General features: G+C 32.6%; 1 protein-coding gene across 2 annotated transcripts in view; it reads left to right on the forward strand.

Moving 5' to 3' along the window:
* Positions 1-16,027, forward strand: part of LOC127721822 (cytoplasmic aconitate hydratase-like) — a 46,824-nt gene that overhangs the window by 19,594 nt on the left and 11,203 nt on the right. For both annotated transcript variants that reach the window (XM_052228628.1, XM_052228629.1), the window contains 9 exons: positions 439-622; positions 1,097-1,236; positions 6,309-6,480; positions 7,496-7,596; positions 7,964-8,092; positions 8,906-9,053; positions 10,175-10,310; positions 11,689-11,773; positions 15,050-15,206. In XM_052228628.1, the coding sequence (XP_052084588.1) occupies positions 439-622; positions 1,097-1,236; positions 6,309-6,480; positions 7,496-7,596; positions 7,964-8,092; positions 8,906-9,053; positions 10,175-10,310; positions 11,689-11,773; positions 15,050-15,206 (1,252 nt within the window). The remainder of the gene's footprint in view (positions 1-438; positions 623-1,096; positions 1,237-6,308; positions 6,481-7,495; positions 7,597-7,963; positions 8,093-8,905; positions 9,054-10,174; positions 10,311-11,688; positions 11,774-15,049; positions 15,207-16,027) is intronic.

The raw sequence follows: 16,027 nt of genomic DNA on the forward strand, positions 1-16,027 counted from the left end.
TGGTACATGAAAATAAATGGAATTCACAGTAATCTATCGATTGCAATTTGCTAAACATTCAGTTGTAAATATTTCATGCATATTTAGAACAAGAACAAATGAAAAATAAATACAATACATAGATTTAAGCAAAGACGGTCAATTGCGATGAAAGGCAGGTAATGAAGACTGCTATTGGAAAAATAGTGTATTATGGATAAAGGCAGAAACTATGCCTTGCTACAAGCCTATTTTATAGATTTAAAGTTCTGTTTTTGGAATATTGTAATTTTGAAATGTACATGTATATATGTATGTACTAATATTCAGGTCTTACGAGGCATGATAAAATTAATACACTGCATAAATATTCAAGTTGTTTTATTTTAGTCAGAATAATACACATGACAAATGTGTGTTGTCACTTACTTAAAAGTATGAGTTTGTTTTTCTTTACAGTGGGGAGCAAGGGCTTTGAAGAATATGTTGATTGTACCTCCAGGGTCAGGGATAGTTCATCAGGTCAACTTAGAATTTCTTGCCCGAGTTGTTTTTAACGACAATGGGACATTGTATCCAGACAGTTTAGTTGGAACTGATTCTCATACTACAATGATCAATGGTTTAGGAGTTGTTGGCTGGGGTAAGTTATTCCTCTCGAACTGAAACTGGATTTAGGCTGTCATGTTAATATTAGAATAAGAAGATGTGGTATGATTGCAAATGAGACAAATCTCCATCAGAGACCAAGTGATATAAGCTTGTCATTGTCAACATGCTTTCTATCAATGAATGTGCAGCTCGGGGGAGTATAGTTGGTATTGTCAGGTTTTCGTTCGTTTTAAAGGTAGTGACAGGATTGAGGCAGTCATGTAACAGGCCAGTTTGACTGCTTTCATGTTCTTTTATTTCTATGCAGTCATATAATATGCCAGTCACATTGTACTTTCAACTCTTTCATTTTTATGCAAATCTTGTTAGTCCAGTCTGACTGTACTTCATATATTTTGATGCAATCATGTAATATGCAAGTCTGAGTGTACTTTTATCTCATTCATGTTTATGCAGTCATGTAATATGCCATTCTTGCAGTATTTTCAGTCGTTTTATTTTGTAGGTGTCGGCGGGATTGAAGCAGAAGCTGTTATGTTAGGCCAGTCCATTAGTATGGTGCTTCCTCAGGTTGTTGGTTACAAATTGACCGGAGAAGTTGACCAAATGACCACATCAACAGATGTTGTCTTAACAATAACAAAGGTAAGGGGTTCAATCAGAATGTCTGAGGCAAAACATGAGGCAGATGACATGACTTGATGAGAATACATACCAACTTGGCAACTAGAACCAGAATAAAAACAAGGACTTGTATAACACTTCATGGTATTATGCCTTTTATACTCAAGGAGAAGGGACAAAATGGTGTATTGTCTTTTTTATGTCTGCTAGCTATATATAGTGTTACAGAACAGGGAAAAAACTTAACGGTCGCCCAGTCGCCCATGGCGACCAGAAATTGACCTGGGCTATCTTTTTATTCAGTTGTGGTAGCCCAGGTGGCGAATTGAAAACAAAGTACTCGACAGACGGAAATCCGCTGTTTACCGTGGCTCCAAGTGCCGGCTACTTCACGGACAAAAATTTAAATTCAAAAAGAAAAAAAAATCTTTTTAAAATGTATACAGGCAAGTGTCGAGAGTCGTATTGTCGCAAAGTTGCAATAAACAAGGATGTAAAATCAGTGTTTACCTTTGACTAAATATAGTTCACATTAATTCAGGTCACTGATTGGTCATCTAATTAAAGTCCGGAAAGTATCGTATGTTTGCAAGGATAACAAGAGAGACGTTCCGATAGTCATTTACAATATGAAGCGGTCAAATACCCTGTTCGGTTTTGGCTTCAAGAAAGCGAAGAAATTCAGAGAAGATGACAATAGCATGTTATGAAATAATATCAGTCAAATAAAAGAACGTATAATATATAATGTTGTTAAGAATCTGGAAAACAGTACCTTTTGTAGTTCCCTTTTCAAAGCCCACGTGGTGTCCAGAGAATGAAGGGTCAAAAACGAAAGTACGGTAGTGTCACCTATATTCGTGGATATAAGACCATTCAAACGGAATGCGGTAAAACTAATAAATAGCCATTTGATTTTTATGTTGATAATGTTACCTTAGAACTTCATTAAAATAATACAAGTTAGTTTGATTCTTTCCGTTTCATAGTTTCTTTGATATGACCTACATTTCTAGTGTAAACAAATCGGCATTGGATGCCAAGTACGTCACCTATTTTCGTGGGAAAAGTTCGTTCTAAAAATAACACAAGAAGAACACAGAGTATGGAAGTCCAGTGGTGAGCATAAAATTGTAATTTTATACAATAATATTTTTGTACATGTTCAGTTCAGTAAAAATAAAAACATTGTTTTTAAAGACTAAGTATTTAATTTTAATTTTTTGGAGACTGAAAACCTTACAAAAATAAAAAATGGAAACACCAAAAAAAAAAAAAAAAAAAAATTTTAACTTTTAAAAAATTATTAAAATTATAAGTAACAAAATAAAATCAAAAGTTGCTAATAACAATTATTTTTACTTACCATTAATAAAAAAAAATGTGCTTAAAGATACAGTTCAGTCAATTTTTTCCTTTGGAATCATGATTTAATTTCTTTCCACAGAAGATAAAGTTCATATTTATAAAATCAAGCAAATGTTCACAACTCAAAAGTGTTCCAACTGTTAATAAAGAACTGGCAACAGTAAATGTCTTTAAATATAAATAACTGGAAACGGTCAAACAATTATCAAATGTATATCGTTATCATTATTCTTCAGTTTCTTTCTGTTTGCAGGGTAAGCCATGGCATGGGCAGTAAAATTTATCTGACCTGCGTAGGACGGAGACATCACAGCAAAATTTAAGATGAGTCCAATGATCACATTGTAGAAATTCACATTTGGCCCATTGTGTGAATACAATGGAGATGCAATCCTGTAACTCCTTTGGCTGCCACATGTTACAAACACAACACAATGTGTTATCATCATCTTGATCATCTTCATCTGTAATTGAACCGTCAGAAACAACTATTTTTTGTAGTCCTGATGGAACTGGCTGTTGTGAATCTTGTTGATTCTTCTTTAATTTCTTGTTTGTGGTTGTTGAACTGGAAGAAGATGATGAACCATTTTGTTTACGTTTAGTTGTTGTTTTCTTAGCATTTTGGTTAATGTTATGTTTTGTTGATTTATTGTTTGTTTTAGACTGGGTCCTTGACTTTGACTGTGCAATGTACTCCTTTATTTCTTGACGTGTCTCTGGTTCTGTAATTGCCTTTCCTGCTACTATCTTGTAGATGGAACGTCTTTCCTGTTTTGGTGGATTTTTCTTGGACAAATTTGTTGATTTTGCAGTGAAGAAAGTTGTATTTTCATCTGGTTTTTCGTCAGTAATTTTTTCAGCTACATAAATCTGAATGTTTTCATTTTCCTGGTTTGATAATAAAGGTTCTGTGTCTGCATTGATCTCTGAATCAGACATTAAATTAACTGGTTCAGTTGTTTCATTTTCAATGGCAGGGACATCATCAACTTTGGTATTTTCCTCTGATTGGCTCTGTCTATGAATAGCATCAGAAATAGAAAACAAGGACTGATCTATAGCATCTTTATCTAACGGGTAAATACCAGATTTACGGAAAGCAGACTGCAAATTTGAAGGAGAAAGAGCAGAATTGTAAGATTTGCAGGCAATAGAGCATAAGTTGTATTTGTTAATTACTGCTGAATGGGTACGTTGGAATTTATGACATTCTGAACTGTAGATTCTTGCGAAAGGCCCAAAACAACCAACATCCATGGGCTGAAGAACATGGCTGGTGTGAGGAGGCAAAACATACAAGATAATTTTTTTCTCTACTGCCCAATCAATGATATCTGGTGTTATGTGAGTCCTGTGACCATCATACAGAAGAAGAATATGTTTGTCCTGCATACCAGTGACGTATTTAATGAAATGATTTTCCAGGTAGGACTGAAATATCTCTGAATTGGACCATCCAGTTTCACTGACAGACCCATCAGCACCAGGTGTGGCCCCTTCTAACAACTCCTGTATCATACGTTTACCAGCGAAAATAAAATATGGTGGAATTTGATGTCCTAAGGCATTACCACATCCCATTACAGTTGTTGTTTGACCTTTTTCTGAAGACAAGGTAGAGGGTACATACTCTGCAGAGGCCACAACATTTGGTGGTTTATAGTTTGGTTGTAAACCCTTCTCATCAACATTATATATACTCTGTGGCTTGTCTTTTAGCTGATATTTTTCCATTATACGGTTAAGTTCATCAAAGTACCTGTAAATTGATGCCCTTGAGGTTGCCTTTGCTCTAAGTTCTGAGATGGTTTTAGGTCTCCATACCTTTAGTTCAGGCCATCTACCCATGAAGCTGTAAAACCATCTCAATGACAGCTGCTTGTCGTCTTTTGTCTTTATACCCAAGTGAACAGCATACTCAGATCCAAGATCCACCACTTCAGCTCTGGTGTATGCATATCCTACTGCACCCATTTCTTTTATGTGCTTAACCAATCTTGCCTCCTGTTCACAGTCAAACACTGGTGGTGGTCCAGACTTTACGTTGTCTATAGAGATGTGGCCCAATACACGGTCTCTTAGTGTCTGTTCAGGAAGACAATACTTTCTTGCAGCCTTGGCAACATTAAGCTTCTTGTCAGTAACATCCAGATAAGCATTAGTCAGTTTTGTTGGTGAATACGACTTGTATTTCTGCCTTTTAAGTTGAACCTGTAAAATATTAAAAAAATAACACTAATAATTTTGTGATACACAAAACTTTTAACAAAACAAACAAATACACAATAAAATAAAATTGTGTATACAAATCCTCTATACTACCCAGTAATCAACGTAAGTTGAACTTAATTTACAAGAACTGTGCTCAATAACTCTTTTGAAGTTCATTTGATAAACCAAAATTCATCTTTTTTCGCTAAAATACATCAAAAACATATAAGATTATGACACTGATTGCGTTCCATAGATTTTTTTTGCTGACAGGGAATCTCCTTGTTAGTCACGTGATATTGTTCATTGGAAAGTAGAGTAACCAGACGACACTTGGATTTTGGATAATAACTTTGGAATAAAGGTATCGAGGTCGATGGAAATTAGTCAAATTAGGAAATAAGTAAAATCAGCCATTTTGCTAATTAAATGAATAAGTAATAAGTCTTACCTTGCTTGAAACGACGAGATTCATTTTGTATGTTGACGTTGTAGGGATATCCTATAGCAATCAAAACATGGGAATGATGACGTCATAACAATAACACGCATGCAAAATATTTGGGATTTCCGGAAGTCCACGAACTTATGTATCCACGACATTATGTGACTAGACTGTAGAATATTGTCGACCACAAATAAATAACATTAGTTCAAAATGATTTTAGTTTCCTACTTACTGAACAGTTTATAAAAAAAAAGAGAAAATCAGAGGAGATATCAATTTTATGACAATGCTTTTGAAATTCGTGTACAAGTCTTTTGAGAAAAAAGGGGGGTCATTTGTTAACAAATGTACGTAGTTACGCAAAATAAATCGATCAAGATATCTAATAAATTAGATTATTAAAGAAATAAAATTAAACATTTCGTCGATCATCTACATGTTTAACTTTTTAAGGACAGAGAATTCTTTAGTTGTCTTAAAAAGATATTAAAAAAAAAAAACTTAAATGATTTTTTTTTTTATTAAATTTGATTGAAGTCAACAACAAAAATAAGACAAAATTTACATTTTCCCAAGCATCTAAATCACCTCCAGGTATGCTCAGAATGCAGGGTTTTGAGTCTAAAATTTCAAAATTTTCTTGGGGGGGGGGGGGGGGGGGCATGCCCCCAAACCTCCCTAGCAAGTTCAGTATCACCGGTGATACTCATAGTGAAATAAAGTGGGCTACTAACTTTTTGTCTGGGCTAACTGATTTTCAAGTCTAGTAGCCCAGCTGGCTACTGGCCTTACAAAGTTAAGTTTCACCCCTGCAGAATGTGTCCCTCCCTGTTTTGTGATGAACACTAATGTCACTGGTCAAAGAACATAACATATATATTTATTTATGAATGTAGTTTATTTCCTTGAAAACCTTCAACCAAAGACTGAATCTTAATGTAAAATGCCAAAAAATACTATCCATTTATCAGTAAAAGATGTAGAAATGAAAGAAAATAATTATCTCCTTCTTTATTATCATTTCAATGAGAGGAATTATACCAAGAGTATTTGTCTTTTTTAGCACTTAAGGCAGATAGGTGTGGTTGGAAAGTTTGTAGAATTCTTTGGGCCTGGTGTTTCCAAGCTTTCCATTGCTGACAGAGCAACGATCTCAAACATGTGTCCTGAATATGGTGCTACTGTCGGATACTTCCCTATTGATAATAAAAGTCTAGAATATTTATTACAAACAGGTGAGTATTACATTTTTTTCATGAATTATATTTGCTAATATACTTTTTAATGGATGATATTTGATAGTATGTCTAAAGCTGATTCAAATACTTTTTTGTTGCCTTGAAATTATGTTATTATGTCGACTTGTATAAACATTGACCATTTAAAATTCCTTAAATTAACATGATCAAAAATATGTTTTTATTACATTTACTTTTTGACGATTTGCCTCCAAATTGCACCTACTTCTTAGAAAATTGTAGGACTTTTTAATCACAATTTAATAAAAAAAAACAAAAGATACTATTTCTCAGTCTATAACACATTTTACTCAAATTATACTTCATCAGGTCATTCCTGACCTGAATTGGGATAGCCAAAAAACATATTAATTCTTTGAGAGCATCAAAACCCAAAGGCCCTAAATCTAACAGCCAAAACAGTCTACAGTCAACATTACCTGCGGCAGCAGCTACACTAGTTGAAGCACAATTACTGTACATACTGTAAATTCAGAAAATTTTGTGTGTATTTATTATTGAGATTTTTTTATCAATGAACAAAAATTCAAGTTTAATTATTGGGATTTCAGGAAATTGTGCATACAAACAATGCTATCAGTAGTTGTTCAGTAGTTGTCGTTTGTTAATGGTTCATAAGTGTTTCTCGTTTCTCGTTTTTTATATAGATTAGACCGTTGGTTTTCCCGTTTGAATGGTTTTACACTAGTAATTTTGGGGGCCCTTTATAGCTTACTGTTCGGTGTGAGCCAAGGCTCCGTGTTGAAGACCGTACTGTGACCTATAATGGTTTACTTTTATAAATTTTGACTTGGATGGAGAGTTGTCTCATTGGCACTCATACCACATCTTCGTATAGATAGATCAAAATTTATAAAATGATTGTTATTATTTTTGCGAAACCTATACAGTTGTAATTTTTGTTATAATAAAAATATTGCAAAAATTTCTGAATTTAGAGTAATTTATGAACTTTATGAATTAATGGATATATGTTACTTTATCTTTTGAGGGAGAAGTAATGAACAGATCAACTTTATAGAGCAATATCTAAGATCTATCACAATGTTCAGAAATTATAATGATCAGAATGAAGATCCTGTGTTCTCAGAGGTATAACATGAATTAATTATTAGTACAAATGTTTCCTTTTGTAGAACTTAAAGGGGTCTTGTCATGTATTCTTGAAATATTTTTTAATTTTTTATTTATATATTTGTGCATATTATATGGTGCAATATTTTAGAATTGTGTTGGAATTACCATAATTATACCACATCTTTTAACACATTTTTTTACACTTTTTCAGTATAAGAACAACGTTTAGTGAATATTTTTTCAGTTTCAGGTAACATATCTTCAGTTTTTTCAACATATGCATTTGTAACATAAAAAATTTATATAACTTAAATGAAAAATATGTAGGTATTATAATTAAAAAACATGGATGATATTAACTGTATGATTTGGTTTTATTTAGGTTTATGAGCTAGACTTGTCAACAGTGAGGGCCTGTTGTTCTGGGCCTAAGAGACCTCAGGATAAAGTGGCTGTTACAGATATGAAGTCTGATTTTACACAATGTCTCAATAATAAAGTTAGCTTTAAGGTAAAAACAACAGACATGACAGAAAAAAGAATAGTGCATTGAGATATTTACGAGTCATGTGTTGTTCTCTTTTGGAGTCTTTGAAGAGGCAATTAAATCTTTGCTGTTTTCTATGGTCATTTATCGCTGCCTTGAATTATGCATTTAAATTGACAGTGAAATGTTTTTAAAGTGATAATTTTATTGTAAATTGCCTACAGCAAACAAAGCAAAAAATAAGACTCACACATGAATTTTGCAATATACCGTTTAAAGAAAAGAAAGAAAAAAATTGTCTATGATATATTAACTAATAACCATAATGACCAAGCAAACAAGACCTTGTTGAAAAAGATTAAAACAAAATACCTGACACAAAAACAAATACCAAGTTAACAAAGCTTCCTAAAGGATACAGTGTGCGGCTCAAGAAAGGGATCACTATAAATCCATCATGCTAGTAAGTATCTTCTACAGATGTGGTCACTGAAGCACATGTATCTTGGTATTAAGTATAGGTATTATTTATAGAGTTCCTTACGATCCTATAAATGTAATTTTAACAAGAATTTAGTTTTATAGTAGAACTTATGAATGATTGATTGATTATTGGTGGCTAAATAGGGAGTGGCAAATATTTTATGCATATATTCAGAACGAAATATATTTGATGTGTATCAGGTTTAAAATACACATATTAGATTATGCTATGCTAATGTTACAAAAAAATATATATGAAAATCAAACAATTTGATATGAATAAAAGGGTATGTTTGATATATATGTCATTGAGACAATAACCTAAAACAAATATTGAATTTGTTCTTTTTTCAGGGCTTTGCAATACCGTCAGATAAACAATCAACAACTGTTCCAATCATTTATGAAAACAAGGAGTATACATTGTCACATGGTTCTGTTGTCATAGCAGCCATCACTAGCTGTACAAATACCAGCAATCCATCAGTCATGTTAGGAGCTGGTGAGTAACCTCCCTTTGTATAAAATATACATAGTCACATGGTTCTGTTGTCATAGCAGCAATTACTAGCTGTAAAAATACCAGCAATCCATCAGTCATATTAGGAGTGATGAGTAACCTCCCTTTATTTAGAGAACCAATGAAACAGCTATCCACCCGAGACCAAAAATTGTAGATGTAAGCTATATGTCAGTCTATGGCCTTCAATAATGAGCAAAACCCATACTGTAAAGTAAGTATAAAAGGCCCTGAAATGACTAAATGTAAATGATTCAAACAAGCAAATACTTTCATAGGTTTTTTTTTTGTTATGACAGCCATAACTAACTGTGAAATGTTTTTTAAATACCAGTTATCCATCAGTCATGTGGGACCAGGGGCTCGTTTTAGAATAATCTTACAACAAAGTTTGATTGTAAATAAACTCATCATTGATATGTAAATCATACTGAAATGTTCATGACCTAGTTTTTTTTCGTAAGATTTTTTTTAAATGAGTTGCATGTGAGTAACCTACCTTTATATCTATGACAGCAAATGGTTAGCATTGTCATAGGGTTCAGTTGTTCTGTTAACCTGTTCAATAGTCTTGGTAGCCTTTAATAGCCATATAATTACAAGTAAAGAGCAGGCGGAAAACTTTTCTTTGCATCCATGACATTAAAGGTCACACATTGTCACATGATTCTATTGTCATGGCAATTATCAGTAGTTACATATGAAAGTGTTTTTTTCAACATAAAGAAGAAGAAGATGTGTATTACTTGTTCATAAATTCAACAGTTCTCTGAACCCTTTTTGAAAACCATTGTAGTTTTTGAGGTAATGTTTTGTCTATAAGTGTATCATTGCGAGATAAAGATGGATTCAGCATTTCACTAAGGATTAATTTCTTTTCACTAGATAATGGCTTTTAGACATAGACAATTTCATTTGGTAGGTATGAAATATCATCTACTGTTAAATACATGAAAGTAAATACACTGTGAAAATAAGTATAAATATATATGATGTACATGTAGATCTAGAATAATGTATTGTTTCTGTCTTATAATTACATGAGTTTAAACATATGAAGAAAGATACATGTACCAGATATATTTATTTTGTTTTATTTTTAGGCCTTCTAGCAAAGAATGCAATAGAAGCAGGACTATCCGTGAAGCCATACATCAAAACTAGTCTGTCCCCTGGCAGTGGTGTGGTGACCTTTTACCTCAGAGATAGTGGTGTTACTCCATATTTGGAAAAACTAGGGTGAGTACCACTTACTATCAAGTTGTTCATCACAAAAATCTCAGCAAGGAGTGTGATAATATATTTGATCTTTAATGAATATGTGTCTCATTTGCAGTAATCTTCTTATTTTTACTTCATTCAAAACAGGTTCTACTGCTTTAGAAAATAAAAAATAAAGACTAACATTTGTTGTACAGTCAGGGATATAACTCTATAGGGTTATTACAGAAAATAACTTGCATGTGTTATTACAGATAACTTTCATGAGTTGTCTACTCTTTAATCCTTAAATTTTCTAAATCTGTAATAACATATGTTTGTTATTTGAAAAATAAATCATACATAATTTGATTTTTAGTGGGCTCTAGGGAGCTCTGGAAACTTTGCGCAGAAACTAAATGCATAGCCTTGATAACTCATTTTTGAATTAAATTAATACATTTTTCATTAACCATGGTAAATCAATGAGACGAGGCTTTTATGGGATAAACTTAGCTGTAATAACAAGGGCTTAGTTATTAAAGGCATGTAACTTGTTATATGAGACACTTGGGAATTACTGGGAAGCTTGCGCAGAACCTCATTACATACTCTGATCATTATTTCTTACAATAAATTAAAATTCATTGTAATTAAGCATGATGAATGTCTGAGCAAATGCTTAGGAGTGATGTAGAGATGCTGTAATAACACCCTTTAGTTATTATAGGCATATTTTTTCTGTAATAACATAGGTGTACTTTGCATGATTGGCAAACTATGAACTGTTATATCTTTCTATCGTTAAGTATACATAAAGACAATAGTAATATCAATAGAACTTGTATACATTTTAACAAAACTAATGATGTATATTGTCCCATTGAAACATGTAACATACATATGTTATCACAGTTCTTTGATTTTTTAGTCCACAATAACAAATGTATGTTACTTTTCTCTAATAACCCTATAGAGTTATATCCTTGACTGTTGTACAGGTGATACTATAAAGATTCAATAACAAATATACATGTACTGACTAAGTTCGGGAAAGTAAGGATGTAAGCAACTATTAGTCAATGTATGGTCTTCAACAATGAGTAAAACCCATACCCTGTAGTGTATAAGGCCCGGATGTGACAAAATGTGAAACAATATAAACCAGAAAACCATGAGTGGCCTGATGATTCTATCAGATTACACCAGGAAAATATGAGATTTTTTTTACATATATATTTTTTGAATGAACTTTACTGTTTTCTGGTAATATGCTTTCATCAAGGAAGTACTTACTGAGCATGCTCTTAAGTTTAATACAAAATATCAATATTACCAATATATAGTTTATATGAACATGATATATAAATGTACAATAAGAACCAATAATGGGTAGTATTATATATTTGTTTTCCAGGTTTTCTGTAGTAGGTTATGGTTGTATGACTTGTATTGGTAATAGTGGACCATTACCAGAACAGGTCGGAGAAGCCATTGAGAAGGTTAGTTTGTCTGTTTGCTGTCAATATCTCTCTTCTTTACTGTCTTCTCTCAGGATAGCATTCTCTAAGACGATTATCTTGTGAAAGAAGGGCAAAATCTCAGACCTATGACACTAAATTTTCTGTTTTGTTTAATTTCTTATCTTATACTGTAGAAAATTGTTGGTTCCTTTTTCACCTATGCAACATTCAACACACACAGATTATTGGAAAAATTGTTGTTTATGTTTTTTTTAAAGTGGTACCAAACACCTTGACTAAAATTGAATTGACTCGTTTAACTTTCATAAAATTTTGACAAAGTATTTACTTTGACCCTTTGACAAAAATATAAAAATTTCAAAAAACTTGAACCACACACTTTATCAGAAAAAGTTCATTGGATATGTAGCAGTTTGACAAACACTAATTTTGATCATTGAGAAGCTGTATAATTCCTTAACCATAGAACATGATTAAAACCTTCAGCTGATTTTTGCAGAGTTATCTCCCTGTAGTGTTAAGTACCATCTTAACTGGAGGGGTTGGATGAGATAGCGAAATCTCATTAGGGTAGAACATTAGTAATAGCAACTGTAAATAGTGGTAATATGATCAATATTTTGACAGTATTTTTAGGTAAATAATTGTTAATATTGAAATACTTTTTTGTCAACAACTTTTAGTGATTAGGAATGTAATTTACTGTCAATATGAATGGTTTATATTTGTGGTCAAATTTTGTTAATATTGGTGTACTTTTTAGCAGATTGCTGACTTTCATGATATTTCTATATAGCAAGTACCAATTGTCTGCAGAGGAAAGTATTTTAGGTTTTTCAAGCATGATTTAAACATAACTAAAATATAAATATTCATTGATGAACCTTACATATGAATTAATGTGTTTTATTGAGTTTATATGAGCTAACTACAGTCAAACCTGCTATTTACTCTATTAAGTGAAAAACCTGCTGTCAGGTCACCATCTTCTTGTCCCACTGTATAAATTACCTATGCGTTTTGAACCTCAATTCAAAGGTCCTTTTCATATAAGGTAAGTTTTCTCTGGTCCTGAGACTAACAGGTTTGACTGTACTTGACACTTATTCCAGATTCAGTTGACCATTTTATTTTTCTTCATAAGCTATCTACATAGCTTTCATCTTTATATGCAATATTTGGTCAATGTCTGAAAAATATCAACTTTTTTGTTGAGGCTTAGAAACTTGGGAAGGGACAGGTTTTCCAAGTCCTTCAACTGTTTTGTGCTGAATACAGAAAGTTGATATTTTTTTCTGACATTGGTCTAATATTGTTTTTATACTGCAGTTAAAAATGGGTATAGTTATGAAAATGATAACACAATAATAAAACACATTTATCATCCCAAAAAGAACCTCAAATTGGACAGAAAGTGACGGGACATGAAATCAGCATTGCAAGATATATCACTTTGTTACTATATTTGGAAGATAAGGCTACACCAATTTGATTAATAGTTCTTTGGATTTTCCCGCTCCTGTTTTGGAGAAATTGACTTTTCAATAAAAAAAAATAATTACCGCTTCCACAAATTTTTGGGCCGCATGCCGCTCCAAATTTAGTTTCTCTTTGAATTTTTTTTTTTCTCATAGACATTTTTATTGCTCCAATCGATTCAAACGCATGCGTGATAAATCAAATTGCAAATAAAAGGTAAAAAATCGGGATGCCAACATGCAGTTGTGTCAGCTCATTGCCGTGGAGAGGTAGTTACTGAACACACAGTTATCCGAAATGCATCTCGTTTTATCTATGAAGACCTGTTCTAGGAGACAAATATTTAAAATCTGTCTTAAGATGACCATGCACGATTATATCAATGTTCGTTAGAACCATCGTCATCCCCAATCATTGTTTCAACAGACATAGACCTGAATCTGAATAAGTACGTTGCAAGGCCATGATATGGCATCAATGGCAATGGAAAAAAGGCGATGGAAAATTAGTCCCACGATGTGAGAGCAACCGAAGTTTTACAGCTATCAATTGTCTTGGTACACACGAGATTGTTTGGGAGTCTATTCCAATAAAACATTGTTCTTACAAAGAATGACTGTTTATATTGACTCTATGTTGTTCAGATTTGCTACGTGGAATTTTGAAACACCGGCTGCTATTATGTACAAATTTATCTACAATGCTTGTTATTTTATAGACCTATCTATCTTTGATGGAAATAATATTGAATTCCCATGAATTTTAGAAAAAATCACAGATTTATCTCATTTTGATGAAACCCCATGGCCATATGTCCTTGTTAGTCTATTGGTATGCAAGCAGAACTCTTTTGTAAGGGAAAATTTAACAGTTCCAACGTTCGAGACCAAAGAGGTGGTATTGTGATTGGCATGCTCATAATAATTAGGGATGTGTAATTGGTTCAACCACTTCTAGTCAAGCTAAAGAGTTTAAAATGCATTGCAGCCTTTAGGAACAAAATGAAAGAGTATTTTGCTGTCAGAATAATGCATGTGAATGTGGTGACAGGTATACGTATTTTAAGGGAATATTTTAATACATTGAGATCTACATGCATAACAATATAACTATCTTACTCATAATGTTGTTGAAATATTCACCTCACTCATTATGTTGATCATTAGTAGGTATGGATAAATAGTTCCAAGTGGACATCAAGCAGCCAATAAACAATCATTACCATATATTGATATAATGAAAACAACTATATATAAAAAATATTTAATATTTTCCAGGGGCATTTTTTTAGATACATACACATATTTAAATTTATTCAACATATGTCATTTACCTAACTAACATAATTCCTCTTGTTAAACTGCATCTGCTATGCTTCCTTAATATATACACATGCATGAATTTTAATGCAAATTCACGCAGACAAAGCTTATTTGACGAAAATAATCGAAATTAACTAAACCACAGCGAGACAAGAAAGTTGGGTATGGTTCATGCACCAATTCATCAAATTATATGCATTAGAGCATGTTTCTTCTCCTTTTTCTATGAAGTAACCCAGTTTTAGCATGTACATAAATTCTGATTCGCACAATTTTAAAAAAAAATATACCGCTCGCTTCACTTGCAGATCACCCGCCTCATAAAAACTCATTTTCAAGAAAAAAATACAATTAAAAAAATTTCGCTCGTTCGCCCCATATTTTTTGGAGCTTTTGTCCGAAGAACTACAAATCAAATTGGTTCGGCCTAAAGACAACAAGAATTTTTCTAGCTGCAGTATAAAAATGATTATTTTGAAATTCTTCATTACAGGGAGATTTGGTGACGTGTGGTGTGCTCTCAGGTAACCGGAACTTTGAAGGAAGAATCCATCCTCTGATACGAGCTAACTATTTAGCCTCACCTCCTTTGGTCATAGCATACGCATTAGCTGGAACTGTTCTCATAGACTTTGAAACAGAACCTCTAGGTAGGTTAAGTTTGGTACTTGTCATAAACAGGGAATGGTACTAATTGGGAAACTCACATTTTAGAAATTAAAGAGTTCTAAAAAAGTATTTGGGAAAAGATTTGTCCTTATCATAAAAGGGAATGGTACTAATTGAGATACTCAAATTTTGGGAAATAAAGAGTTTTTTGAAAAAGAGTAGGTAGGTCCGGTAAGATCCCTTTTTGGCACCAAAATACAGCATTTTACAAAGTTGTTGAAAATGTAAACTTTTAGTTATTTATTGGAAAGTAGAATACTTTTGTTACATAAATACAGGCTGTTTTTGACAATACAATGGACATACATCAGGTACTAGCATCATTTCATGCAAAAATACTGAAATCTTCACAATCTCAGCATTTGTGCTAATTTTAAGACAGTTTTTGTCTAAAATGGAAGTGGCCGCACTTGTGTTCAGTCTTTATATTTAAATATATGTTGTATTTATTGATAAAACATATACAAATGTTGAGACTGAACACAAATGCGGCCACTTCCATTTTAGACAAAAATCATCTGAAAAGTGACGTTTTATGGCATACATGTATTTGATAGATTTTTCATATTTAAGCTTGAATTTGAGCCTCTTTGATGACCAAATCAGTTAAAATCTTTAACATAAACTAATTGAATCGACTGAAGTAGACACTTAATTGTATAAAAAAGGTCAAAATCTTTCATCAGATGTACTTCGAATTTTAGGCCAAAATTAGCCCTTATCGGACCTTCTCCTTTGATGGGTAGCGACTATTTTAGAAAGATAGCCTGAAAATTACATGTTAAGTAATAATCAATGAAAA

Source organism: Mytilus californianus, unplaced genomic scaffold (genome assembly GCF_021869535.1).
Source record: "Mytilus californianus isolate M0D057914Y unplaced genomic scaffold, xbMytCali1.0.p SCAF_12, whole genome shotgun sequence".
Classification (NCBI taxonomy): Eukaryota; Metazoa; Mollusca; class Bivalvia; order Mytilida; family Mytilidae; genus Mytilus; species Mytilus californianus.